Here is a 25675-nt window from a genome sequence, read left to right on the forward strand (position 1 = left end):
CAGCACTGGAGCCGCTGAAGCCTCCCTCGCAGGGCTGTTGTCAGAGCGGGTTGTAAACCCCAAGAAGGGCTGTCCGCCATTCGAGGCTGCCAACGGGTCCTCTGCCCGGATTCCGCGTGCCAGCAGGTGGCGGGCCTGCCAGCCCAGGGGGTCGCGACACACCCGGCGGTGCCGGCATGCCCTGGGCGTGCCGCGAGCAGGGAATCGGAATCCGCGAGTCCTCCGGCAGGCGCGCCGGGCTGCCCGCTGCTCGCCCGGCCGGCCCCGGAGCCCGCACTGGTGCGCCAGCCGCGCCGGCGGCAGCGGTGGAGGTCCTCGGGGCCGGGCCGCCGGACGTGTCGGCGCTGCGAGCCGTCGGAGAAGCAGCACCCGGAGCGTCGACTCGTGTGAGCGCCTCGGGGAGGCTCCGCTGCTCTCCGCGCCGGGCAGGGCCGGCCTGTGCCGCGCGCGCGCCCCCGCCAGCTTCCGACTGCGAGCCCCTCGGGGCGGTGCCGGGGCTCAGTCCTGCTGCGCCGCGCCGACTCCCCGGAAGCACGTCCGCCAGGAGCGGGGGGGACGCATAGCCCCCGAGTCCCCGCCTGGCCGACGGACCGCTCCGCCTTCGGCAGCGAGCGCGGAACCCGCAGCCCCCTGGGCGCGAGCGAGCCTCTGGGCGTGTCCGGAGCGCCTCGGGCGCGCCGCTGACGAGCGAAGGGGCCCGCGGGTGGCCGCCCCGCCTGGGCCCGGCCGCACCCTCCCGACTCCGGCGCATGTGCCGCCCGCCCCCTCGCTCCTCCCCCGACCGGAGCGGCGCGGAGGCACAGCGGAGCGTCAGCCGCCGCCGGCGCGATGAAGGACCGGACGCAGGAGCTGCGCACGGTGAGTGAGCCCGGCCGGCGGGTGGGGGCGTCCCCTCGGGGCTGCCGGGAGGGAGGGGACGGGCGCCGCCCCGGGGATGCGGGCGCCACGCAGGAGCGGAGCGATGCCGATGCCTGGAGTGTCCCCTGCCCGCTTCCCTGGCAGGGACGCCCGTCCGTCTGTCAGGCTGTCTTTGTGGGGAAAGCTCGCCCCCCAGCCGGGGGCTAAGCGACCCTTCCCCCAACACGTGACCTGCGGGGGGTGGGCAGGTGGTCTGTTTTAAAGCTTTTTCTCCCGCCTTTTCCCCCAGCGGGGGCGGTAAAAGGCTCCCCCAGTTATGAGCTGTGCCCCAGGGGACTGGAAACAAGGGTGAGAGTTACCCCCCCCAGGCACTAGAATGAGCCAACAAATTTAGAAATGATCCCTCCTGCCTGTGAGCCCTTTTAGACCTGTGCAGGGGGGGGTGTCCTGAGCAATGGGGGGGGGGCTGAACAAAGTGGGGCCAAGGACCAGCCTGCTTTCTCTTCCTTCCCCCTCTAGTAAAGTCTGTAGGGTCTCCAGACCAAGAGATTTCCTGAGCAGGACGGAGTAGCCCCGCCCCCAGAGAATTTCAAGGCATAAGTTGATGCTTGGAATGGGATGTGGGGGGAGGGGCTCTTGGTGGCGGCTCTTCTGCCTTGCCTGTCTTAACCCCTTCGCAGGAAGGCAGTTGGCAGCTGGGGGAAGCAGGATGCTGGGCCTGATCCAGCAGAGCCTTCCTGTTGCCCTTATTGGGCAGCCTCCTTCTTCCAGGGGTCAGGTGGGCTAAGTGGCAAAGCCAAAGCCGAGCAGGCTGGCTGGCTGTGAAACCTGATCTGGAGCACATGGCCTCTGGGGAAGCAGAAGTGTCTCTGGGTGCCTGCAGAGTGCCTTCCTTGCGCAGCCAAAGGGGTTTCAAACTGAGACCCAACCAAGCACTGGAGATGTGCAGGAGACCCACCTGGCCCTAGATGCGCATTTCACTCTGGCCAGGACTGCGCCACATGAGGCAGTGTCCCTCACAACATCCTGTTTTCCCAGGTGCCAGATCAGGGCAATGACAGAGGTGGCTCTGGCTGACCCCTCTGCCTTTCAGACCTGGAGGCTTGCTCAAGTCCTGGCCTGGGAGGGGGCAGCTGACTTCCAGTGAGCAAGTTGCCAAAAGGAGCTGCTCCTTCTGTGAAGTTGCTCAGTGCCCACAGAGTGGCTGGAGAAGGGGCAGGAAGGGGCTGCTATTGGCCATTCTGATCATTAAGTGCAGCTTCCAAACCCAGCTGGGAGAGGGATGGGCCTCCCTGCCCTGTTTGGGGGCCTTCCCTGAGCCAACCGCTGTCAGGGTCGGGGTGCCTGGCTGGAGAAGCCTCAAGGGTCCAGCCCATCACAGCAATTTGTGTGTGCAGACAGTCCCATCAGTGGTGATCAGCCTAAAGTCCAGCCTGTGCCTCCAAGTTCTGAGCCTGGAGGACAAGCAGGCAGGGTCTGGTCTGCCTGCCTTCTGTGGAACTACCAGGGTACGGGGCTGAGGCCTCCTGCTCCTGTGCTGCAGCAGGAGGCTGGCAGCCTGCACATCTTCTGCCCCTCTCAAGCCCATGGGCAAGAGGCAGTCCTGGGCTCAGAACTCCCACCCTCTCTCCAACTTGGGCCGCTGGGCCTGGTGAGCTGCTTTGTGGGAGTTCCTGGAAGTGCCACCAAAGGCAAAGCTGGGCAAGGACCCTGTGCTGGAGACCAGAGGCCCCTCCCTGACCTCTCTGCAGTCAGTCTGGGGGCATTGCGGAGAGATGGGGAGGTGTTGGGTTTTCTGCCATCTCCCTGCCCCTTGTGCCTGGGACAGCCTCATGCTGTGCCCGCTTGATGCCCTCATCCTTTCCTTTGGCACCCCACCTTTTCCACGTGCCCATGCTGCATGTGTCAAGACCTAAAAACCCTGTATCTTCTGTCCGCCTCTTGTCCCCCTTGGTTGACTCCCATGTGTTGAATTGTAGATTGTCAGCCCCTTGGGGCAGAGACCTCTGCTCTTGCACTATGTGAAGCATTTGGGCTGCCTTGGAGGAGCTGTGGGTTGGATTTGTTCATGACAAGCTTCTAGTGATGGATCAAGAAAACCAGAAGACAACCTGTGGGGCCAAATCTGCAGGTCATCGACTGGGGGAACGAGCCAAGGCAGACCCACCCTCCTCTCCAGAGAGGGGCCTGTTCCCCCACAACCAGTGCAGAAGACTGCCAGGGCAGCCAGCAAACAGTGCCTGCGGGGCTGGACCGTGTCTCCTCCTGGGTGTTCTGGACTGGTGCTGCTGGCATGTTTGAGGACTTGTGATGAAAGGCAAGTGCCGTTTCTTCACCCTGCTGGTGGTATTTGATGGCTAGGAGTGGGAGTCATGGATGCAGCAGCAGTAGTTTAGTAAGCTCCGTGGCGCAGGGTCCTGAGTGGCTGACTTGGCTCTGACTCACGAGGAAGTGTTGCAGAGCTGGGGATGTGACAGGGGCTTCTAAAACGCCGTGGCGAGGAGAGACTGGCCAGGAGGAAACGTCTCTCTAAGACTGAGGGGTGCCAGCTCAGGCCCAAGAAGGACTGCGTTCAGACCACCTGCATTGTGTGCAGTGGTTTTGGATTCAGGTCCCGTGATCTGGTTATACAGTGCCAGGCAGTGGGGCTGGCCAGGACAGCGGCAGGTGAGAGTAGCTGGGATCCGCCCTGATGGGCCGTTGGCCTGACCTTCCTGCAAGGCCCGGAGGGAGGCTCCTCTGCACAGCGAGATGTTTCAAGATGGACTCTGCAGCTTGTCCGAGGACTGGTCTCCCCGTGACTCCTGAAGGACAGGGCTGCCCCCTGGCGTGTGTGGAGTGTCTGGAAGGCCCCTGGTTGGCCACTGCTGGACCTTCCTAGTCCAGTGAGGGGCTCTTCTGGCAGCTACTGGCCCTGATAGCAACACGGAGCTGCCATGTGCAGCAGCCGTCTACCTCTGAGCACAAGGTGTGGAGAGGAGAAGAGAATGCAGGAGGAGAACTCTGCCCAGAGCTCCTGGCTGGTGTGTCCCTGGCAGTGGGCAGCTGGGCTTTGTGGGCTCTTGGGCTGCTTTTGGCCCCTGTTGTATGAATAAATATATCGCTGTTCCCTTCTTGGTGGAAGGATTCCCTGGGATGGAGCGGCCTCTGTGCCTTCGGTGATGGTTCAGGGATAAGTGCAGTGGTTTGAGGAACGTGTTAATTTTGAGGTGGCCTGTGACACAGCCATCCTCCCTGCGTCTGGCTAGTCCCCTCTTACAGCCAGCTAAGCCAGTGGAACTCCGGCCATCACCACATCTGGCAGCGGTCAGTTCTGTAAGAACAATGTATTGTGTTCCTCTGGTCTGCCTTGAATCCCCTGCCCATCTTGGCCTCATTAAGTGACCTGCAGTGATCTTGGCATTGAGTGCCCTGCAATTCTGTATAGGGACAGGGTGACCAGACACCCTCTTTTCCAGGACATGTTCTCTTTTTTAGCCTCGTGTCCTGGAAAAGAATTTAAATGTCCTCCTTTGCCCTGCGACATTATATGTAACGAAATATATGTCATATAGTTTAAAATTTAATAATAAGTAATATGTTGTTTAAATTGACCGCATGAAATCAACGCGTGAGTGTTTTTAGCTTTTGTCTTGTCTTGTCCTCCTGGTCCTCTTTTGGGCTTATGACATCTGATCATCCTGCATAGGGAGAAACCTCTTCCTGTGGCCATTCCTTGGAAACTCTGTCCTGCCCCCCTCTGCCCTCCTCTTCTCCCCCTGGAGAGCCTCTGTCAAGAAAGTCTGGATTTTGCCATTTAAAAAAAGCCAGAGGGGACAAGAGTTGAATCCCTCCTTCCTGTGCTGTGTGTGGCTGCAGTTTCCAGCCTGCAGCAGGTGGTGCCTGGATGTCAGGGTTGTTCTCTTGCCTCCCCTCCCACATCTCCTGTTTCTCCCTCTTTTGTTCCCTGCTTTGTGATGCGCCTTGGGGTCCAATGGCTTGTTGTTCTTTCCTTCCAGTGCGGCCTTCCCACTGCCTTGCCACCTGGGGGGGACGGGGACGGGGACGTGCACCACTGTCGGTTCAGAGCCACCTCCCCACCATCGCTGCCCAGAATATTGTTCTGCTCTGGAATGGGAAGGGGGAGCCCTGCAGCGGACGTTCCTGTGTCCATTTCAGCAGGCCTTGTGTGTCTTCCAGGAGAACGTGCGTGCCAGTCTCTGAGCAGCCCTTTCTGGGACCTGCCCTGGCTGGGCCACCCCTGGTTGTGGGAGGGAGGTGCGCCTGCCTCCTGCCTGAGAGTCCTGCCGAAGTAAGGGCGGGGCGGCTGTTCGCGGCCTCCACTGCTGTCTGCTTTAATCAAATCCAACCCGTCAGTGCTTTGCAGATGAAGACAGGCGTCCCTGTGGACTGACGGCAAGGACCACTTCCTGTTGCGCACAGCTGCAGGCCTCTCCCTGCCACGCTCTGTTGGCTCCTCCGTTGCAGGCAGCCAGTCATGGTCCAGAGTGAGCCATGGGGAGGGGGGGTAGCAAGCAGGCAGTTCGCATGAGGTGTGAACTGACCCTCATCTCGAAGTCTGTCTAGCTCTGGATTGTCCATGCTGGTGTGGGGGGTGGGTGCCTGGAGATGCTGCCAGGTGATGATTACGGGGCTGGGGCGCCTTCCTTATGAGGAAAGGCTGCGGCATTTGGGCCTCTTCAGCCTAGAAAAGAGACGCCTCAGGGGGGACACGATTGAGACATACAAAATTATGCAGGGAATGGACAGAGTGGATAGGGAGATGCTCTGTACACTCTCACATAATACCAGAACCAGGGGACATCCACTAAAATTGAGTGTTGGGCGGGTTAGGACAGACAAAAGGAAATATTTCTTTACGCAGCGTGTGGTCGGTCTGTGGAACTCCTTGCCACAGGATGTGGTGATGGCGACTGGCCTGGGCACCTTTAAAAGGGGATTGGACAAGTTTCTGGAGGAAAAATCCATTACGGGGTACAAGCCATGATGTGTATGCGCAACCTCCTGATTTTAGAAATGGGCTATGTCAGCATGCCAGATGCAAGGGAGGGCACCAGGATGAGGTCTCTTGTTATCTGGTGTGCTCCCTGGGACATTTGATGGGCCGCTGTGAGATACAGGAAGCTGGACTAGATGGGCCTATGGCCTGATCCAGTGGGGCTGTTCTGATGTTCTTAAACTACAATTCCCAGAAAGCCTTGCAGGTCTCTTGTTATCTGGTGTGCTCCCTGGGACATTTGATGGGCCGCTGTGAGATACAGGAAGCTGGACTAGATGGGCCTCTGGCCTGATCCAGTGGGGCTGTTCTGATGTTCTTAAACTACAATTCCCAGAAAGCCTTGCAGGTCTCTTGTTATCTGGTGTGCTCCCTGGGACATTTGATGGGCCGCTGTGAGATACAGGAAGCTGGACTAGATGGGCCTATGGCCTGATCCAGTGGGGCTGTTCTGATGTTCTTAAACTACAAATCCCAGAAAGCCTTGCAGGTCTCTTGTTATCTGGTGTGCCCCCTGGGGCATTTGGTGGGCCGCTGTGAGATACAGGAAGCTGGACTAGATGGGCCTATGCCCTGATCCAGTGGGGCTGTTCTTAACTACAATTCCCAGGAGGCCTTGCAGGTCTCTTGTTATCTGGTGTGCCCCCTGGGGCATTTGGTGGGCCGCTGTGAGATACAGGAAGCTGGACTAGATGGGCCTATGGCCTGATCCAGTGGGGCAGTTCTTATGTTCTTAAACTACAATTCCCAGAAAGCCTTGCAGGTCTCTTGTTATCAGGTGTGCTCCCTGGGGCATTTGGTGGGGGGCTGTGAGATACAGGAAGCTGGACTAGATGGGCCTGTGGTCTGATCCAGTGGGGCTGTTCTGATGTGCATCTCCTCCAGGAAAGCAGATGCTTCCTGGTCTGCCAGTCCTGCCGCCGCTTAACCTTTACGCCTTGTCTAACGAGGCCAGGGTGGCTTGTTTGAAAGCCTGTTAACTGCGCTAATTAGCCAGGCCACCCTCCCCTTTTGGCGTGCTATTCTTAGCAGCTGCAGCCACTGAGAAGGACCACTGTTCCTCTTTGGCTGTGCCACAGGCCTCCTCAAAATTAACATGGCCCAAGTCCTGAATTGCAGACTGGATGCATAATGAGTGGACTTGGCTGAAGACTGCCCCCTTGCTCCAGACGTGCCTCCTTTCCCTGCGGCTCAAGCATGGAGACCGAGGCTTCCAGCAGAGAGTCTGTGTGCTGGTTAATCTTTCGGAAAAGAAAAAAGCATCCCCTTTCAGAAGTGCCACTTGTCGGTTGCTTTCTCAACACTTTGGGGCAGTGGAATGACCCAAGAACGCTGGCCTTCCATGGTCGAGGAGGCCTCTGTGGCCAGCAGTGCTGGCTGGCTTCTTCCAGGCAAGCCAGAGCTCCAGTGATGGGGGGCGGCCCTGCCCTGCCCTGCCCTGCCCTGCCCTGCCCTGCTTGGGATGCACAGGAGGGGAAGGGTCTACAAGACAAGTGGCAGCCCCTGCACTGCTGGCTGTTCCTCTTCCAGGGACGTGACTCCCCGAGAGGCGAGGGCAGATCTCCCTGCCTGCCACGGGACAAGCCTGTTGGAGTCACAGCCACGTTCTTTCTCATGTGGGGAGCTGGATTGAGCTGCCTCCCCCGGTCCTCCCCACTGGTGCTGCCTCAGTGCTAGCCTCTAAACTCTTCTTATAACCTCAGCTTGGGTGTGTTTGTGCCAAGGCCCAGATCTGTAGATTTAAAAAAACTGAAAAATTATCACATGGAATGAAGGCGGGGAAAGTATGCGTCTGTCTTCTGAAATTCTCTGATCAAACCGGGCGTTTTCTGGCAATATTCTAGGTTCCCTTGAATGCCTTCAAGCTGGAACAGTGTCTTGTTCCAGTTGATTTGTATCTTGTCCATCTAGTTTAGAACACAATGTCTTTTACATCTCAAAGCAGAATAAAAGTATTTTCAGCACTAATAAATGGCAGATAGTTGTACATCCCTCCCGCCTCCCCAATTAAACTGGAAGCCCACCTCATGATGACAAGGGTTACTTTTAGAGTGCTTAAGCGCTGACTGAAGAAAAGTTTAGCTTTCCTGAAATCAGGAATGGTCCCATCGCTGACCTCTAATCTACAAGAGGAAATGAGTTGCTGAAGAGCTTTGCCCATTTCAGCTGTGGACAAAGAAGGGAAAAAGACAGAATTGTCTTTTACAGTCTTAATAGTCTATTCCAGAGGTCTTCGACATTTTTCATGCCCTGATCCCAATAAATAAATACAGTATGAAACTGGAGACCCACTGTCAATCTGCCTCCCTGCCAGGACCCTATCCGACCCCCGCTCCACACACACCCAGCTCCCATAATGCCCTCCTAGCACTGTTCACTGTAGCCAAATATTCTTATTAGAGAGCAGAAAATGTTGGAGCTGGGCTCGAGTGAAAGCTATTTCAGCACAGTTGCTGAGAACCTGAGCAGGACTGGGAGACAATCTCTTGGAACACTGGATGCCTCCCCCTTTACCTGTTGGTCGGACTTTACCTAGTCCAGTTGTCTGCAGTTTCTTTCGTTCCTGTAAGTTGTCGCAACCCCACAACTGAGGCTTCGTGACCCATTGGGCTCACAACCCCAAGGCTGAAGAACGCTGGTCGATTCATCTATTTGGTGAGGTGGTGCGCATGGCTCTCCAAACTCTTAAGTGTCCATGTTTGTGGATCTCCTTTTTGTCCAACCATCTCTGCTGCACTCTGGATCAGTGAAATGAAAGAATGGCCACCAGGTTTGTCCTCAGGTTCTTGAGGGATGTCACAGGCTTGACGGGACCCCGTAAGGCCTCAAGTCTCAGAGGTGGCCTGGCTGCCTTTCTGACCCAGACATTTGCCAGAGGGCGCTCCTGGGGGAGTGTTAGGAGTGGCCTCACTCAGAGGGTGGCTTCTTGCTGTTGCAGGCCAAGGACGGCGATGAGGAAGAGGAGGTGGCCGTGGGGGTGGACCGCGATCGCTTCATGGACGAGTTTTTTGAACAGGTGAGTCGTAATTGTGCAGTAGTGCTGGACAGCTGGGCCCTCCTCTTGCTTGCACCTTGTCGCTGACCCGCATGGTGGATTCCTGACAGCCATTCCAATGGCGCAGTGCAGAGGGACCCCCAGCAGAACTCTGGCGGGGCAGCAAGTGGCCGCTGGGCTGGACATCTCCTCGCCTTGCTCCGCCGGGAAGTTAATGGATCAGAGCTAAATTGGCCAAACAGGCGGCTGTGTCTGAAACATCCCCTGAAAGGGTTAACTTAATTGTGAGCAGGTTTGATGGCACAATAGGTAACATCTGAGGGCACAATCCTAACCAGTTCTACTCAGAAGTAAGTCCTGTTTTGTTCAGAGGGGCTTACTCCCAGGAAAGTGTGATTAGGACTGCAGCCTGAGTGAGCAAATGTGCAAGGAAATTCACAGTGAAGATAAGGTTTGCTCAGAGTGTCAGGTGAGGATTCTGTAATGGTGAGTGAATCACTGAGCAGGATTCTTCCTCGACTCTGCTCCTGCAACTCCAGGGTTAGCCACAGCCAAGAAACCAACACAGAAGTGAAAGCAGCTGTTCTGGAAAGAACAAAGCTGATTCAGAAGGCAGCAGACCAGGTCCTCACTGGAGCACCAGCAGCCCCAGGGCGTCCTTGACCATAGTTGGCGGGGGAGCATCTTTGCCAGCAGGGCTGTGTGGGGCAAGTGATGGGGGCTCCCAGCCCCCCAGGGTGAGCTGCCCTCACAGAGCTGCCACACATGTTACAGCAGTCTGGATTGGTAGTCCCAAAATTCACACAAAAACAACAACAAAGAGTAGTGTGGGTGCTACAGCACAGATTGGGGGCTGCAGCACAGAATGGAAGGGCTCTGCCGCCACCGTGCCGCGCCCAGGTGGGTAATTTAGGCACACCTAACCCTGCCTGCAGGCTGTGGTTTGAAGGCTGCTGATTTAGACGGTTGCAGCTCATGCTGCTGGGTTATTCGAGGGGAGGGGGCTTGCAGTAATGCAGGAGTTCCTGAAGTCACCCCGTTGGCTGGTGGGGGAAGGAATTTCCTGTGGAGGCACTTCCTTCTCCCTCTCATGCACACACAGAGAGTGGCCTGGGAAGCCTGGGGGGGCAACTGGGGACCGGGGCCCACATGCGCAGCATCCCCTGCTGCTGTCCTGACACTCTTTGAACAGTTCCTGGCTGTGCCAATGGGAGCCGCGAAGACCTGGCCGTGGAGGACTTGGCAGCTTGCCAGCGTTGGTGATTCATTCTGTCCTTCTTCCCCTATAGGTGGAAGAAATTCGGGGGTTCATAGACAAAATTGCCGAGAACGTGGAAGAGGTGAAGCGCAAGCACAGTGCCATTCTGGCTGCCCCCAACCCGGACGAGAGTAAGGCCGCCTTGCAGCCCCTTTGCCCCGGGAGGGCCCCTGGTGGTGCTGCCCCGAGGAGGGACACTCCTGGCCCCTGCAGGTGGTGAGCCCCATGCCTGCGGGTAGGCAGCAGGAGCGTGGCAGGGAGAGGGATCTTGCAGCTTGAGGGGTCCCCGGTGCTGATTGCACTGGGAGTGGAAGACGTGGCAGGCAGGATGTGACACCCGGCGGCCAGGGATCCTTTGCAGGGTGTGAGTGACGCCGCAAGAGGCGGTGCGGAGAGGCTGTGGGCTTGTTTGGACTCCCCGGACTAGCTTTGCAGTTGGTGCCTTTTCCTCCTCCTCTGATCCCACCTGGGGCTCCCTTTGTCAGAGTTGGGACCTTGTGTACAGCAGTGAGCTTCTTCAACCACTGCCTTGTTCCCCCCCCAGCCACCCCCGTTCCAAACAATACAGCATTGTTTCCAGCAGCAAGCAGGCCTGTCACGTAAACACTAATTAACTCTCTCGCCCGATTCAGGCAGAGCGTTAGATACCAGTGCTCTGCAATTATCTGTGCCTTAATTTTGGCAGCCTGGCTCCTGACACGCCTGCCTGTCTGGCAGCATCCAGGGCCTGTGGGTGGCACCAGAGGCAGAGCATGCAGAGGCTGGGGAGGGGGCGTTCCCGGCTCCCGCCAGGGCTGAGGTGCCCACCTGCTTGGGGAGCGGAAAAGCACAGTCTGGGCGCCTCCGAAGTGGCCCAGGAGGCGCATGGCTCCTTTGCTGCATTGGGTGAAGCTGCCATGGGTGTGTGTGCAGGAGACCTGGACCTTGCAAGGATTGGGGTGGTCGTTCCCAGGTCGAGGGGGAGGGCAGTGGCCGAGGCAGATGCACGGGGTCTGGCACTTGTGAGTTCGGGAAAAGGCACAGACACAAGGGAGGTTTGCACAGTGGGGCGTGGAGGGAGGGGTTGGGCGGGGCGAGTCTTCCTTCCTTCCTTCCCTCCTCTCTGTCTCTGATGGAACAGGGTGGCAGGAAAGTCAGGTGGGTGATGGCTCCGGGTTGAACAGGGGCTGTGGCTTTAGTGAAGGGGGGCGTCTCTGCAAATTCTCAGGTAGGTGAGGCAGAGTCTCTCCCCAGCCCCACCTGCCCCTTCCTTCTACCTGTACCTGCTCTGGGCACACTCTGATCTGGATTTTCAGGGAGCAACAAGCGTGTGATACGTGGCAGCAAAGGCGGGAGCCTTGTGGCACCTGGGAGGCTACCCCAGCACTCCCCCCCCCGATGGAGCGGCCTGCAGCCCACAGAAGCACCTCTGAAATCCAGGAATGGATCTTTCCGGGGCTCCGGGACTGTGTGCTAAGGGAGCGCTTGTTGGGATGATCTGCCAGGGCTTAGTGGAGCTTGCAGTCTTGCTTCCAGAATGGGATGACTGGACCAGATCTCCCCCCTCTGCCCCTCCCCCCGGGTGCCTACAGCCCTTCTGTGTTCCTTGCCTGGCTGCCAGCAGCTCCTCTGCCTGCTGCCCACTTGGCAGCTTGTTGGCCGGCTGCCTGCCTGGCTCCCCACCTCCCTGCTCTTGGGTTTTCCTCCTACGAAGATTCTTGCCGGCTTCCTGCTGGCGCCTTCTCATCTGCTGCGCCCGTTTGCTGCCTGCTCAGCTGTGCCCTTGTTATGAGTAGCCCTGAGCAGTGGCAGGTAGGAGCTTGGAGACCCAGGGCCCGTCCTAGGCCTGTGCAGGTGGCCTACCACTGGCTCGGGTGTTCCCTGTGTTGTCCTGCTAGTCACTAAAAGAAACCAGAAAGCTCCATGTTTTCCTTCAGAAAACGGGGCCTTGCTGAAAAGCATCCCGGCAAGTTTGTGGCTGAGGTGAGATCAGAACGCAGGACTTTGCAGCTGCCCTCTTCAGCCACCTTGCTGTGCTCAGTGTCGTATTTCCTGTCTGCCCACACCTGTGCAAGGCAGGCAGATCCAGCTCATGGCTGGGAGGGCAGGTTTGGTGCTCAGCGAGGCATATCTGCCTGGAGCTGGTATATGGAACATGCGCCTGCAGCACTGTCAGTGACCCAGGGAGAGCCCACATACCTTGGCTGTGTTCCAGCCTGTGGCTCAGGCGTGGATGAGGGGGGCATGAGGAAGGGTCCTCCTGAGGAGGACTACAGCCGCTGCAGCACAGCCTCCTAGCCAGACGGGTTCAGAAAGGACCCTCAAGAATGCCGCTGATGCTGTCAGAAGCCACGGAGAGGTCCGGCAGGCCCAGCAAGGACACGCCGTCCCTGTTTGGTTTCCAGCACCAGACGTCCACCAAGGCACTGGTTCCAAATCCAGGTTGGGAACTGGCTAGTTCAGCAGTTTCTTCCTGAAATCCCTGGATTTGAGTGTCCAGAAGTGGAGGGTGAGAAACTGCCTGTCCTTGTGCAGCAGGGGGAGATTTCTTCAGCTGGGCGTGTGCAGTGCCCAAGGAGACTCAGTTGCTCCTCAGACAGGGCAAGCTGGAAAGACCCCACAGCTGCAGCCACGTAGACACCAGTGGCGCTGGTGTCTGATGCAGAGTCCCCGTTGTCAGTTCTCTGCATGTGCCTCACAGGCTGGACCCGGTGGGCATCCGAGGGTTCTTGTGCTTCCCAGAAGAGCTCTGCCCGTAGCGCTGTGGGCACAAGAGACGGGGGCACGGCAGGAAGCTCTCTGCCCCCCTCATCACCGTGCAGGCAGCTGCAAGTGGAGTTCTGGCAGGCCCCAGGGTTCCTTCTTGTGTTGCTCCAGTGGTCTTCCCAGCCTGGCTTTGCTGCCTGCAGCTCCAAGAGGCCCTCCTGGCTCTGCAGCTGTCAGTGGCCGTGACCTCTCCCCCCTCCAGTGGCCTTGACAGGAAATTCCCCCAGAGCCATTCAGGAATCCAACTGGGGCCTCTGAGGACTGACTGTCCAAGGGGGCTGTTCTTATGTTCTTATGGGGTTCCACCCTCAGAGAGGCTCCTGTCCCCATCCAACACAACCTGGTAGTGACCCTTACGCAGGAGAGAGAGGTGTGCTTCCTCCACCACTGCAAGGTCTCCCCTCTCCTGCCCAGCAAGGGAGCAGGCATTTACTCCGAATAGAGGAAGGCCCACAGTTGCCGTGGCAGCCATAAAATCCCAAGCCTGCCCTTGCTTCTCAGATGATCTGGGCAGCTGCTGGGGGTCAGGGGCCTGGAGCCAGGTCCACTTCCTGAACACTCGGCTGGCAGCATCCACCTCGCACCGGCTTGATGGAGGCAGAGCGTTTCGGCAGCTCCCGGGTGTTCCTAAAGGTCTTGGGGTCCCAGGCAAGGCATGTGGGGAGTGCTGATCCCAGATTGTGAAAGAACCCGCACTTCGGGCAGAAATCGTCCCTTGAGGTGCATGTTTCTGTTCAAAAACTCAGGCTTAAAAAAGAAAAAGATTATTTGTTAGGGTTAGGGTAATGTCACAAATGACATGGGAGAAGGGATGCCCTTCAGAGGTGAACATCTCCGGTCAAGCCGGAGAGGAAGCTGTGTTTGTGGTGTGCAGCTTGTTTGATGGTCAGTGCGCAGCCAGTTCCTCCATGCGCAGTGCTGAGAAGGTGCACGCCTCTGTTCAATCCGTGAGATGGGCTGACAGTCCCTGAGTCCAGCTCCCTTCTGCAGCTTCTGCTGTCAGCCTACCTGGGTTGGTCTTGGGGCAGAGCCAAGAGAGCTGAGCTGGGGGGGGCGTGCCCTTGCCGCACCTGCTTCTGTGCCACCAACATGCTACTGCTCTGCCACTGTTGCTTGGCTACACTGGCGCTTCCCAAGTTCAGGTGATGGCAATTATCTCCTCAGGTGGGGGAGGGGAGAGCAGAGCAGTCACACCTGCCACTGTGAGTGCCAGGCAGTGGGGGGGGGGCAGACCAGGATCTTGGAGCACCTGCTGTGGGAGGAGTGGCGCAGAGAGCATTTGGACGCAGGAATGAGGGGACCTGTGAGAAGCCTGGATTGTGATACCTGGTGCAGAGAGGGCAGGGAAGGAGGGAGGTGCCCACCCCCCTCTGTGAATACCAGGACTTGGGGTCACCCAGTGACACTGAGCAGCAACAGACAGGACATGGTTCAGGACAGGCAGAAGGAGGGATTTCTGCACCTGTGGAACAGGCTGGCACAAGGTGTGGCCTGGGTCCTGCGTTGAGGGCGCTTTGCCAGGGGACAGGGGGCATTCCTGGAAGAAGAGGCGGTGATCTGTCAAGTGGCTACGAGGCCTGATGGAGCTGCCAGATTCTGAGGCAGCTGCTGAGGGGGGTCAACAGGGAGAGGGGCTGCAGCTGGCGGACCTGCTTGGGGGGCTCTCTGGAAGCTGCTCTTGTGACTGGAGGATGACCTGACAGCTTTGCTCTGAACAAGCAGGCACGTGGGGGGGGGGGCACTTGTTAGTCACCATCACTAGCAGAGCCTCCGTGCTTGGGGGCAGTCTACCTCTGCATACCGAATGCTGGGGAGCCAGAAGAGGAGAGGGCCGAGGTCTGTGGGCGCCCAGGAGGCAGCTCTTTAGCCACTTTGGGGGGCAGGAGGACGACCTTCTGATCCAGCAGAGTCGGTCCTGCTTGGCGCTCGACTTTCCAGCACTTCTCCTGACTCTTCTCCCTTCCAGAAACCAAGGAAGAGTTGGAAGAGTTGATGTCTGACATCAAAAAGACGGCCAACAAAGTGCGCTCCAAGCTAAAAAGTAAGTGTCCACCCACATGGGGGGGGAGGTTTGGCTTCCTAAACCCCTCCCTCAGAGACTGAAGCAGGGAGGTTAAGCCAGCTGGCAAGAGACTCCGTCAGTGCAAGGACAGCTTCTGCAACTGGCCGAGACTAGCCTGGGAGGAGGTGCTGTTGCAATGCCACTTTCCATCAGCAGCCACCAAGTCACAGAGCCAGCCAATGAATCCGTAAAGGGCTCCCTGTCCCCAAAGGGCTGACAGTCCAAAAGAGACACACCAGCCAGAGCCCCCGGGAGGAAGCTCGACTGAAGGAGCTTCACTCTCCCCCTGCTAAACGGAAGAGGAGCAGCTCCACCTGAAAGGGACCCCCTGGAGGGTGGCAGGCAAGGGCAGCCAGAGGAGTGGGGCCTGTTTGGACCAGGCGGGTCTTCCGTGGGGGCAGCCTGGCTCTGGGAGAGCAATGGGACAGGAGTGGACTTTCTCGATCAGCAGTCTGCAGGCCAGGGCGCACTGTGCAAATCTGCCTCACTGGGCGGCTGTGTTCACCTTTATGGTGCAACGTTCGCTTTCTTGTAAAGTGCAGCAAACCCCTGCCTGTCGGGGAGCCTTGCTGGGCGCAGCGGGCAGGAAAGGGGAGTGCCTCCACCAAGGACCTTCAGAGGGGCTGCCGTCTCCTGCCTTCTGCAGAGCTATTTTTAGGCCAGGCTGGGAGGCAGGAGCGAGTGAGACCCATCTGTTTCTTCTCTGAGAACATGCTCCACTTTTCTGCTAAACCCCCCCCCCCCCGCCCAGGTATCGAACAGAGTATTGAACAGGAGGAAGGACAGAACCGGTCGTCTGCTGACCTGAGAATCAGGAAGACACAGGTGAGTCCTGCCCCAGGGACCAGACGTGGCTGCTGGCACTCTGTGGCCTGAGAGCGCGGAACCCTGAGCCCTGCTGCAGGAAATGTGCAGGGGCAAGCAAAAGTGGCCACACACACAGTGGTATCCAGCACAAGGTGGCCATTGTGAGAGACCTGCTGGCATCAGAGCCAGGTGGGCCCCTCCACACCGACCGACAGCAGACCCTGAGCAGTGGACGTGGCTCTTGGGCAGCCCCCATTGCAGGAGAAAGAAGCCATTCGCTCGTTCCTGAGTTGCTGGCTGCTTTCCCACAAGGCAGCAGCAGTGCATATGATGCCCCTAAACAACTCCGTGTCCCAGTATTGATGATGATGGCGTGGCTGAAGCAACAGTATAGAACTCCAGAGGCCTGCAGGGAGCCCTCTAACTGCCTTGTGGTGCTTTTTGAACATGCCGGGTGGTGGCTTAGTTCTGCCCCAGGCCTGGGACAGGCAGGAATGGCTGCCCTTCTCCTTCCACCAGTCAGCCAATTGGAAGGCCAGTGGGTGGAGGAAGCCACGCACTTTGAGGCGAGGTGGTGCAAGTTGCATCGGCGGCAGATTGCAGTGGTCCAGAGAGTGGCAGATTTGGGGTGCCCTTCACCCCTGATCTGCCCCTGCTGCCCCATCCCCAAGGCCCTAGTGATCTGCTTTCCCCCTGCTGAAAGCACACAGAAGGAGAATCTTCTGCCGTCTGCTGCTCAGACCGAAAGAACCCACGTAGTGCAGAATCCCTTTCCTCCCAGCAGCCGACCAGGTCACTCACAGACAGTGTACAAAGGCAATAGTCTTCTTGCTCAGAATCTGGTGCTCTGAGATAGACTGCTAAACAGGGATGTTCCACTCTCAGCTGTCGCAGCTGGAGAGAGCGCAAGATGCACTCTGTGGGAAGTGGGAGGTCTGGCTAGCTCACACCCTCTCTTCCCAGTGAATCTCGACCAGGCCCTTGAAACCAGAGGACAACAAAGGGAAAAGGTGGGATGGACAAAGGTGGGAAGAAAACAGTGGGGGGGGGGCGGCTTAGTGAGGTGGTGGAGAGACAAGCCAAGGACAGGGCCAACGCCTGACGTAGCGGAGCCCAGTCCTGTCCAGAGGCTCCTTGCCCCTCGCCACTCACACCAGTCAGGGCTCCTCCGGTCTCTGGGCATGCACAGGAGCACGTGTGTTTTTTGCTGAGCAGCTGCAGGTGACAGGCTGGGGATGTGCACGTTGAGGGGCTGTGTGCGACTGATGCCTCTTTACATACCAGGGAGCATTGCCCTGCACCCCTGGGGGGGGCAGCTGGTCTTCTGCTCCTGGACCTTATTGGGGCCACGCTGCTTGCCAGACGAAGGTGCCCAGCACCCCAGGATCACGGTGACTACCTCAGGGTGACTCTGCAGCCTGTTGAGGAATCTGGGACTTTGGTGGAAGGGAGGCCAGAGATTGGGGGAAATGAGCAAAAAGGAAGGGGGTGTCGGGACTTCCACTGTGTAACAGGCGTTACCAGTCCGTCTTGCTCGGAGGGGGGCCGGCTTCAGGCCTGAACCCCGAGGCCTCCCAGTGCTTCTTGCTGGAGGCAAGATTTGGCCAGGAGGTCCAGATTCTCAGCACTGGGCTGCCTCTGCTCCTGGGGGGTGTCTGTGCCTGAAATGGCTCCGGGGGCCGCCAGGAGCCCACTGGTGTGCTTCCTTCCCCACAGCACTCCACCCTGTCGCGGAAGTTTGTGGAGGTGATGTCGGAGTACAACGCCACCCAGTCCGACTACCGGGAGCGCTGCAAGGGACGGATCCAGAGGCAGCTGGAGATCAGTGAGTGGGGCTCCGTCTGCACTCTCCGAAGGGCTGTCCCTCTGTGCGCGTCCTGCAGGGCCAGCCGGGCTAGATGTGCATTAAGTGCCGTGTGGAACCCCTGATGCTGCTCACAGCTGAGTGCAGAATGGCAGAGCCCCTCTTTGATGAAAAGGGGGCTGATATGGAATTGAGCTGGGGGGGAAGCTTCATCCTCCCGCCTTCCGTGGTCCTGATCCACACTGCATCCCTGCAGAGCTGCCGAGCGCAGAGGGGATCCTGCTGTGCCTGGCGAATATGTGCCTGTAGGTTTTGGTGGGGTGGGAGTTAAATCCCTCGGTGCAGCAGTAAGGGGTCACTGAGCCCCCATCTGAAGCCCCTTCCTCGGGCAGGTTCCCCACTGCCTCCCCACATTGAGGGAACCCGCTTGCCCGTGAGACGCCTGCACTGCATCTCGAAGGGGCAGCAGCCACCCTTTTGTGGACCTTCCCCTTCAGCCTGCTTTGGGGCAGCAGACTGTGCAGCACCTCCCTTTTTCCAGGAACCAGGAGCTGCCATGGGTGAAAGGAAGTCAGGAAGAGCGAGGGGGCAGTCTGTGTCCCACCTCCCATCTGCAGAGGCTCAGGGTCTGGCTGGACCCCAGGCTCTCCCCCCCCCAGGCTGTGCCTCATTCAGCTGTATGCTTCCCTGGCTGCCAGCACAAAGGGTGGGCGGTGGAGAGCGGCTGAGCAGGTAGGGGGCGGAGGTGTGGATGGGAGAGATCAGAATAGAAGGCTGAGTGGGAGATGTGGTGGAGCAGAGAGGACAGGCAGTTGCAGGAGGAGCAGAAGGGCCCCCAGCCTGCTACTGGCACACCCCCCTCGGTTCCTCTCTGCTGCACCCAAGAGTGCCGGAGCACCACACCTGCCTCCCCGCCAGACCGCAAGGTCCTCCAGAGCGGTCTGGGGGTTGCCCTCTGCTTGCTGTGGTGGGCAGAGCAGCCCTTTCTGCTTAGCTCTCTGTTTAACCTCTCTGGCTGCCTGGACTTTGCTGCCCCCACCGAGGCAGAAGGAGACTGCCCAGGAAAAGCCCCTCTCCCATGTGGATGAAGAGGCCCCAGCTCAAGAGGCTCTTGGAGGCCAGATAGTTGTGGGCCAAATAGGAGTGAACAGACTGGGCAGGCAAATCCATCAGACGTCTGTTGGGTTGATCCAAAGGAACAGAGCAAATGGGGGAGGCCCAGGATCTAAATCAGGCCCCGATCCAGAGGAAAGGCAGGACCAAAGGGGCTTGCGCAGTCCTAGGAGTTGGGCCCCTCTGCTCACCTGGGGCGGACATGCCTCTGCCAAGCTGCTGCAGCTTCCAGGAATGAACTGGGACGCCCTTGTGTGTGTGACCGTGAGACATCTGGGCGACATCAAGTGAGTGGGGGGGGCAGTGTTGGGAAAGGGGTTTTCTGCCCCCTTGGCAGGGACCTCTCTGTGGAATCTGCTTCTGCAGCTGCAGCGAGCGCTGCCGGCAAAGGTGCTCAGAGAGGGGAGGAGAGCAATCCACGACAATGGCCATGTAGAGCGTCTGTGTTCAGAGGCAGTCTACCTCTGGGAGAAGGATGTGGCCTCAAGACCTGCAGAAGCTTTGTGCAGGGTCTGAGTGAGGGCAGGGGGTGCTGCCTGTTTTCAGACCACCAGCTGTTGGGAAGCCAGGGGGGAACTGCCCCACCGTGTCCCGCTAACTACAGGCTCTTTGGTGCTCCCTTGCAGCTGGCAGAACCACCACCAGTGAGGAACTGGAGGACATGCTAGAGAGCGGGAACCCAGCCATCTTCTCCTCCGGGGTGAGTTCCCTCCTGCTGCTGTGGGGTCCGGTTGGCCTGAGCCCCAGATCCGATTGGGCGGCTGCCACATGGCTCTGCATACAGGCCCTGCAGGACCTCTGGCCGGTTGAACCCACCTTGGGGGGCCCTTCCCAGCTCAGTGCTCCAGGACGCTTCACCTCTTCCAGATCATCATGGACTCCAGCATCACCAAGCAGGCTCTGAGCGAGATCGAGACCCGACACAGCGAGATCATCAAGCTGGAGACCAGCATCCGTGAGCTCCACGACATGTTCATGGACATGGCCATGCTGGTGGAGAGCCAGGTGAGAGGGCCACCTGCTGGCCGGGGGACAGGGGCACCCGCTTGCTCTTTGTAGGAGAGAAGTGGGCGTGGGGGAGTAGCTACCCCACCAGGGACAGGGTGGAGGTCAGGAGGTGGAGCCCTGCCTTGGGTTCTCCCCCTGAAGAGGCTGCTGCAGACCTGCCTTGAAGACCAGCCAGCCATTCCTCCTCTTGAACAAAAGGCAACCCTGTGTGCGTGTTTCCCTCCAGGCCCCAACGTGTGGATCAGGGGAGTTAACCCTTCCCCCCAGTCTGTTTCTTGCCAAAACATGCCCCTCCTAAACCTGCTGTGGCCCCCAATTAACTCAAACAGGCACTTCAGTGGCACAGGAAGGGGGGTTCTGGCCCTTCCCAGCCCCCAGAAGCCCTCTGCATTGCCCCCCCCCCACAACCATGCATTGTTGAAGGAGTCTTGTGGGTGTCTCCCAGCAGTGGTGTGGTTTGGGTCTGACATTACTGTTGTGTAGTAAGTGTTGTGTAGTTAGTAGTAGACGGGGGGGGGGGCTGGCATAATGTGGTCCATGGGATCACGAATGACTGAACAACCATTCCTGTTGTGCAAATACCCCTGAGGAAGGGCTGGGGGGAGGGGCGTCGCACTTGGGGGTCTCCTTTCTCTGGGGCCAGAGCCTTCCCACCCTCAAGTCCACCCACCTGAACCGGGCGCAAAATGGCTGTCTTGAGGAGGATTGCCCCTGGCTGGGGGTGTGTGTGTGTGAATGGCTCCTGGCTCTCCAAGTCAGCCTCAGAGCCCCTCCTGACCCCTGTTTCTGCCCCCACCCCATGCTATCATGTACACCTGGATAAGGGCAGTCAGGAACTGGCAGGTAACGTCCACCTCTTCCAGTGCTGGAGCCCCTGCCGCATGTCTGTGGTGCATGGCCCTGTGTTGTTTTCCACGCATGCGCCTGTGCTGTTGAGAGGGGGAGTGGGAGCTCTGGGTGCAGCAGGGGACGTGGCTGGATTGGGACATCTGTCGCTCTGCTTGCTGTGTGGTTGCCCCCCCCCCCCCAGCCATGTCCCTGGATTGGGACAGGCAAGGCAGGAGGTGCCTGGTTCAGCAGAAGCCCCCCTGCTTTGCCTGCAGAAGGTCCAGGCCCTGCCAGCATCTCTTGCTTAAGGATGCAGGGGAAGGGGGTTTAAGAACATAAGAACAGCCCTGCTGGGTCAGGCCACAGGCCCACCTAGTCCAGCTTCCTGTATCTCACAGTGGCCCGCCCAATGCCCCAGGGAGCACACCAGATAACAAGAGACCTGCAAGGCTTCCTGGGAATTGTAGTTAAGAACATAAGAACAGCCCCACTGGAGCAGGCCAAAGGGCCACCTAGTCCAGCTTCCTGTATCTCACAGCGGCCCACCAAATGCCCCAGGGAGCACACCAGATAACAAGAGACCTGCAAGGCCTCCTGGGAATTGTAGTTTAAGAACATAAGAACTGCCCCACTGGAGCAGGCCATAGGCCCACCTAGTCCAGCTTCCTGTATCTCACAGCGGCCCACCAAATGCCCCAGGAAGCACACCAGATAACAAGAGACCTGCAAGTCTTCCTGGGAATTGTAGTTAAGAGCATAAGAACAGCCCCACTGGATCAGGCCATAGGCCCATCTAGTCCAGCTTCCTGTATCTCACAGCCCCCCACCAAATGCCCCAGGGAGCACACCAGATAACAAGAGACCTGCAAGTCTTCCTGGGAATTGTAGTTAAGAACATAAGAACAGCCCCGCTGGATCAGGCCATAGGCCCATCCAGTCCAGCTTCCTGTATCTCACAGCGGCCCACCAAATGCCCCAGGGAGCACACCAGGTAACAAGAGACCTGCAAGGCTTCCTGGGAATTGTAGTTAAGAACATAAGAACAGCCCCGCTGGGTCAGGCCACAGGCCCACCTAGTCCAGCTTCCTGTATCTCACAGTGGCCCGCCCAATGCCTCAGGGAGCACACAAGACAACAAGAGACCCGCATCCTGGTGCCCTCCCTTGCATTGGCATTCTGAGGCAACCCACTTCTGAAATCAGGAGGCTGCACATACACATCATGACTTGTATCCCATGATGGATTTTTCCTCCAGAAACTTGTCCAATCCCCTTTTAAAGGTGTCTAAGGCCCGATACCACCACATCCCATGACAAGGAGTTCCACAGACCAACTAAGACCCTTCTCTGCCTCGGGACCTGGAGAGCTGCTGGTCAGAGCAGGCCAGGCTGGGAGAGGCTGGCCAGGAAGGCTGTTGCTTTGCAGGTTTACTTACTTGTAGCAAAAGATATAGGTTGGTGGCTGAACTGCTTTAGGGCACGGCCAGGAGAGCCTCTCGGAGATCTGCAGCCTGCAGACAGAGCTGCGCCCCTTTCCTCTGCTCAGAAGAGCTTGTGCAAGTTCTTGAGGCACCACAGAGGCCTGTCTGGACCTGGGCAGGCCCTGCCAGCCACACCACGGAGTGTGCACACTCCCTCCACGTGGGAGTGCGCCACGTGCTGTTTAAAAAGCCTCCCCCCCAAACACCCCCTCACCCCACTGCAGCTTTTTCTGCGCTTCCAGAACCCTTTGAACGTGGTGGTCCAGATTTCCCTTGGACTCTTTCCTCGAACTCCTGACAGTGTGGAGGATTTGGAAGAGACCAAGAGAATGTGACTGGGGGCAGGTCCCTGCACGTGCCCCTCTGGCGCCACAAGACAAGGCTGCTGGGCATGCGCTGGCTGGGGGGGTGCAGCCTGCTTGCCCAAGCCTTTGTTGCCCTGGAGAGCAAGCAGAACGAGAACATTGGCTCTCAGCACCCCAAGTGTGCACACTTCACCCTGAGGCTGTGCAGGAGAGATTCAGTCAGCACCGCTTGGTGCTGGGAACCTCTTGATGGTGGGAACTCGCTCCTTGCAAGGTGGGCCAGGGATGATGCACTGGACATGGGGGCCAGGAATTTGAATCTCTCCTCGGCCACAGATTCTCTCTGTCCAGTTCCTCCCTCCTGCACGTGGTTGTCCTGGCTGAAAATGGCAGTGGTGCAACTTTTTAATAATAACAGGTATTTATATACCGCCTTTCTTGGTCTTTATTCAAGACTTTATTCAAGGCGGTTTACATAGGCAGGCTTTATTTAAATCCCTTATTAAATAGGGATTTTTACAATTTGAAAGAAGGTTCTTTCTTTCAAGAACCACTACATTCAGGTGTTTCGTTCCGATCTGGCTTCACATTCTGGCCTCCATCCTCCCACGCTCAGAGCAGATGGAATAGCTCGGCTTCAGCTTGTCAGCTGCTTCAAGGTCGCACGGTGCCGGTGGCCTCGAACTGGCGACCTTGTGGATGTTATCTTCAGGCAAATGGAGGCTCTACCCTCTAGACCAGACCTCCTGCCTAACTTGACAAAATAGGGAGCTTCAAATGGGCCAAATGGTGGAATGAAACCTTTTTAGGGTGTGGAGTAAGCCACCCCAGAATGTCCCTGGTCTGTGGGGAGCAGGAGGGAGTTTCCACTCTGTGACGTTTCCTCTGTTCCTGACGGCAGGTTGGGTGCTGAGCTGGCTGGGCGTGGTCGTCCCAGTCAGGCAGGCTGGAGCACCCAGAGGCCCATGAAGACAAGTCCTGAAAGCAACTGCCCCCGTGCGTCCTCCACTGTGTGTGTAGGGAGAAATGATTGACCGCATTGAGTACAACGTGGAGCATGCCGTGGACTACGTGGACCGGGCCTTATCAGACACTTATCAGGCCAAGAAGTACCAGAGCAAGGCCCGGTGGGTGAGTGCGGCTCTGCCCACTGTTGGGTCTCGCTCAGCACAGGTGGGGGCCACGGCCGAAGCTCCTCTGCCAGCCCTGGCGTCAAATAGATGCGCAAGGGCAGGAGCTGTGACTTGTGGTGCAAAAGTGCACTCTGTACTTCCTCAGAGGGGCACCTTTAGCACTGTGAGGGCTTGCGCCCTCCATCTGCTGGACCTGCTCCCTGGGAGTGGCGCTGTTCCCTTAGTGAGAAAGGCGCCCTCTGGTGTCTCTCTTGACACACTGCAGCCCAGCTTTCAATCTGGGCCAAATGTAGCACCATCCAAGCATCCACCGCTGCAGGTGACCCAACGTGCAACCAGCATTCTGGGGGTCTTTGACAGGCCCCACAGCCATCTTTGCATGCTCAGAGACACCCTTGGCAGGTCACTGATGCAACTTTTGCCTTCTTTCCCCACACAGAAGAAGATCATGATCGTCATCTGCTGCGTGGTGCTAGTTATCGTCATCGCCTCCATCACTTGTGGGATTTTCGGCTAGGAGGTCGCACAGACTCTTGCCTTGTGGACACCCAGAGTTGAAGCGGTGCCAGCCCCAGTGGGGCTGCCTCTGGCCCCCCCAAGGCCTGCGGTTGTCATTGGGGGTGGGGAACGGACAATATCTGCTGACCAGCACTTCTGTCTCATGCATGACCGTGTGTTGAATGCTGCGTGTTGGGTACTGTGGGGGTGGCTAGTGCTGTGGGGGCAGAGCGTGCAGGAGCTGCTGCCCTGCCTGTTGGTGGAAACTCGGTAGCCGCATTGCAGGAGCCCCACTTTGCAGCCCCCCTTACTTCCTCTTGTCCCTCTGGATCTTGAATTTGAACCCTTTTCCGTTGGGGTGGGGGCACCTTTCTCCCTCCAGTGAAGTCATCTTTTCTGCCCCACCCCCTGCAAAATGAGCTGGCCCACCTTTGGTCTTCTCCCACTAGTGCCCCAGAGAGCGAGGGGGCACTCACATGCAAGGGCTGCTCTGCCTTCTCCTTGCAAGTGCCAAGCCTCGTCAGTCTTCCCCTCTCCAGCTGTGGCAGCTGCAGCTCTTGGCCCACGTGTAGGCAGGCGCTCCAAGCCTTGAGCTGGGCTTTCTTACCCACGTCCTCTTTCTCTGCTTCCTGCAACCAACCTGCTGGGAGGCCCCACTTCTGCCCCTTCCCTCTGTTTGGCTGTTCCTTCTCTCCCAGGCTGGGGGCTCTGTCCTGCCTCCTTCAGAATGCAAGCCAGGGCCCGTGTGGCTGCCTGCCCCAGCAGGACGAAGAAGCCTTCCTTCCTTTGCCCAACCCCCACTAAACTTGCAGACTTATTCTTCAGTGGTCAGGAGGGAGCTTCACACCAACGCAAAGAGCCAGCAAAACTAAGCGAGGGCAGCCGGCTCTGGGCACTGTGGCAGTTTGGGACTGATAGACTGACACTACAGGTGACTGCCAGCAAATGCCCTTGTGCTGGCCATGGCCCTCCCCTGCCAACCTCCACTGCTGTGAACGCAGGTTTGCGCACCCAGGCTCCCTACTCTGTGCCCGCCCTCAATGTGCAGATGCTGCCCTTCCCTGCCCTTCCCTGTTGTTGCAGATGTTGCCCTTCCCAGTGCTCCACGGGCCACCTTTTCTCTTCTGTACAGTCCAACGGCCCATGTGAGTCCCTTCTCCGCCTTGGTGGCGATATATGCAACACAGCAAGTGCCAAACCCCCACTCAGCCCCCACAGAGAGTTGCCTTCAGCTTCCTGGGCCGTTCCTCTTTTGGCCCAGCTGTGCTGTGGCCCCCTCCAGCAGGCCCATGTCACCAGCAGTCTCTTACCACAGCTAGCTCACCCCCCCCCCCCCGCAAAAAGCTGCTTGCAGAGGGAGCAGTGCTGATAGAGGGGGTGCTTTTGACTACACTGCTGATTGGTCAGGGAGGGAACAGCTGCTGTCCAGAAATGCCCCCTGGAAGAAGGGTACCGGTCCTGGGAGAGCAGGGGTTAGATTCTGCTCCAAGGGCCACAGGCAGGGGGCCTGCTCCATGGCAGAGATGCTCTCAGCTTTCCTGTCCCTCTGCAGAGCTACACAGCAGTTCAGGGCCACAAGCACCTGGGAGCCAAGGGCCTGAGGCCAGCCCTGTGCTGGCAGGTGGTCCTCCACTCCCTCCCACCCACCCACCCCACTCCTGCAAGGGGCACGTGGGTGGTAAAAACAGAGCCCAGTATCTGTCTCCATTTAGATTTTGCTCCCAGGAGCCCCTCCTAGACCAGCTTCCTCTCTGCCTGCACCATAATAGGTGCTTCTGATACAAG

The 25675-nt window shown here is 58.3% G+C and overlaps 1 protein-coding gene across 2 annotated transcripts; it reads left to right on the forward strand.

Annotated features, from left to right (window-relative positions):
* The first annotated feature begins 692 nt into the window (after positions 1–692).
* On the forward strand, positions 693–23909 carry LOC136658417 (syntaxin-1A-like). Of its 2 annotated transcripts, XM_066634986.1 has the most exons (10): positions 693–858; positions 8793–8870; positions 10139–10238; positions 14819–14893; positions 15666–15739; positions 17438–17546; positions 19265–19338; positions 19506–19643; positions 23280–23390; positions 23832–23909. In XM_066634986.1, the coding sequence occupies exons 1-10, from the start codon at positions 829–831 to the stop codon at positions 23907–23909; spliced, it is 867 nt and encodes a 288-aa protein (XP_066491083.1). In that variant the 5' UTR covers positions 693–828. The 2 variants fall into 2 exon arrangements, with proteins under 2 accessions (XP_066491083.1, XP_066491082.1); XM_066634985.1 differs by lacking the exons at positions 23280–23390; positions 23832–23909 and adding an exon at positions 23161–23241 and having other exon boundaries at positions 739–858.
* The last annotated feature ends 1766 nt before the right edge of the window (positions 23910–25675 follow it).

Source organism: Tiliqua scincoides, chromosome 8, assembly GCF_035046505.1.
Source record: "Tiliqua scincoides isolate rTilSci1 chromosome 8, rTilSci1.hap2, whole genome shotgun sequence".
Taxonomy (NCBI): Eukaryota; Metazoa; Chordata; class Lepidosauria; order Squamata; family Scincidae; genus Tiliqua; species Tiliqua scincoides.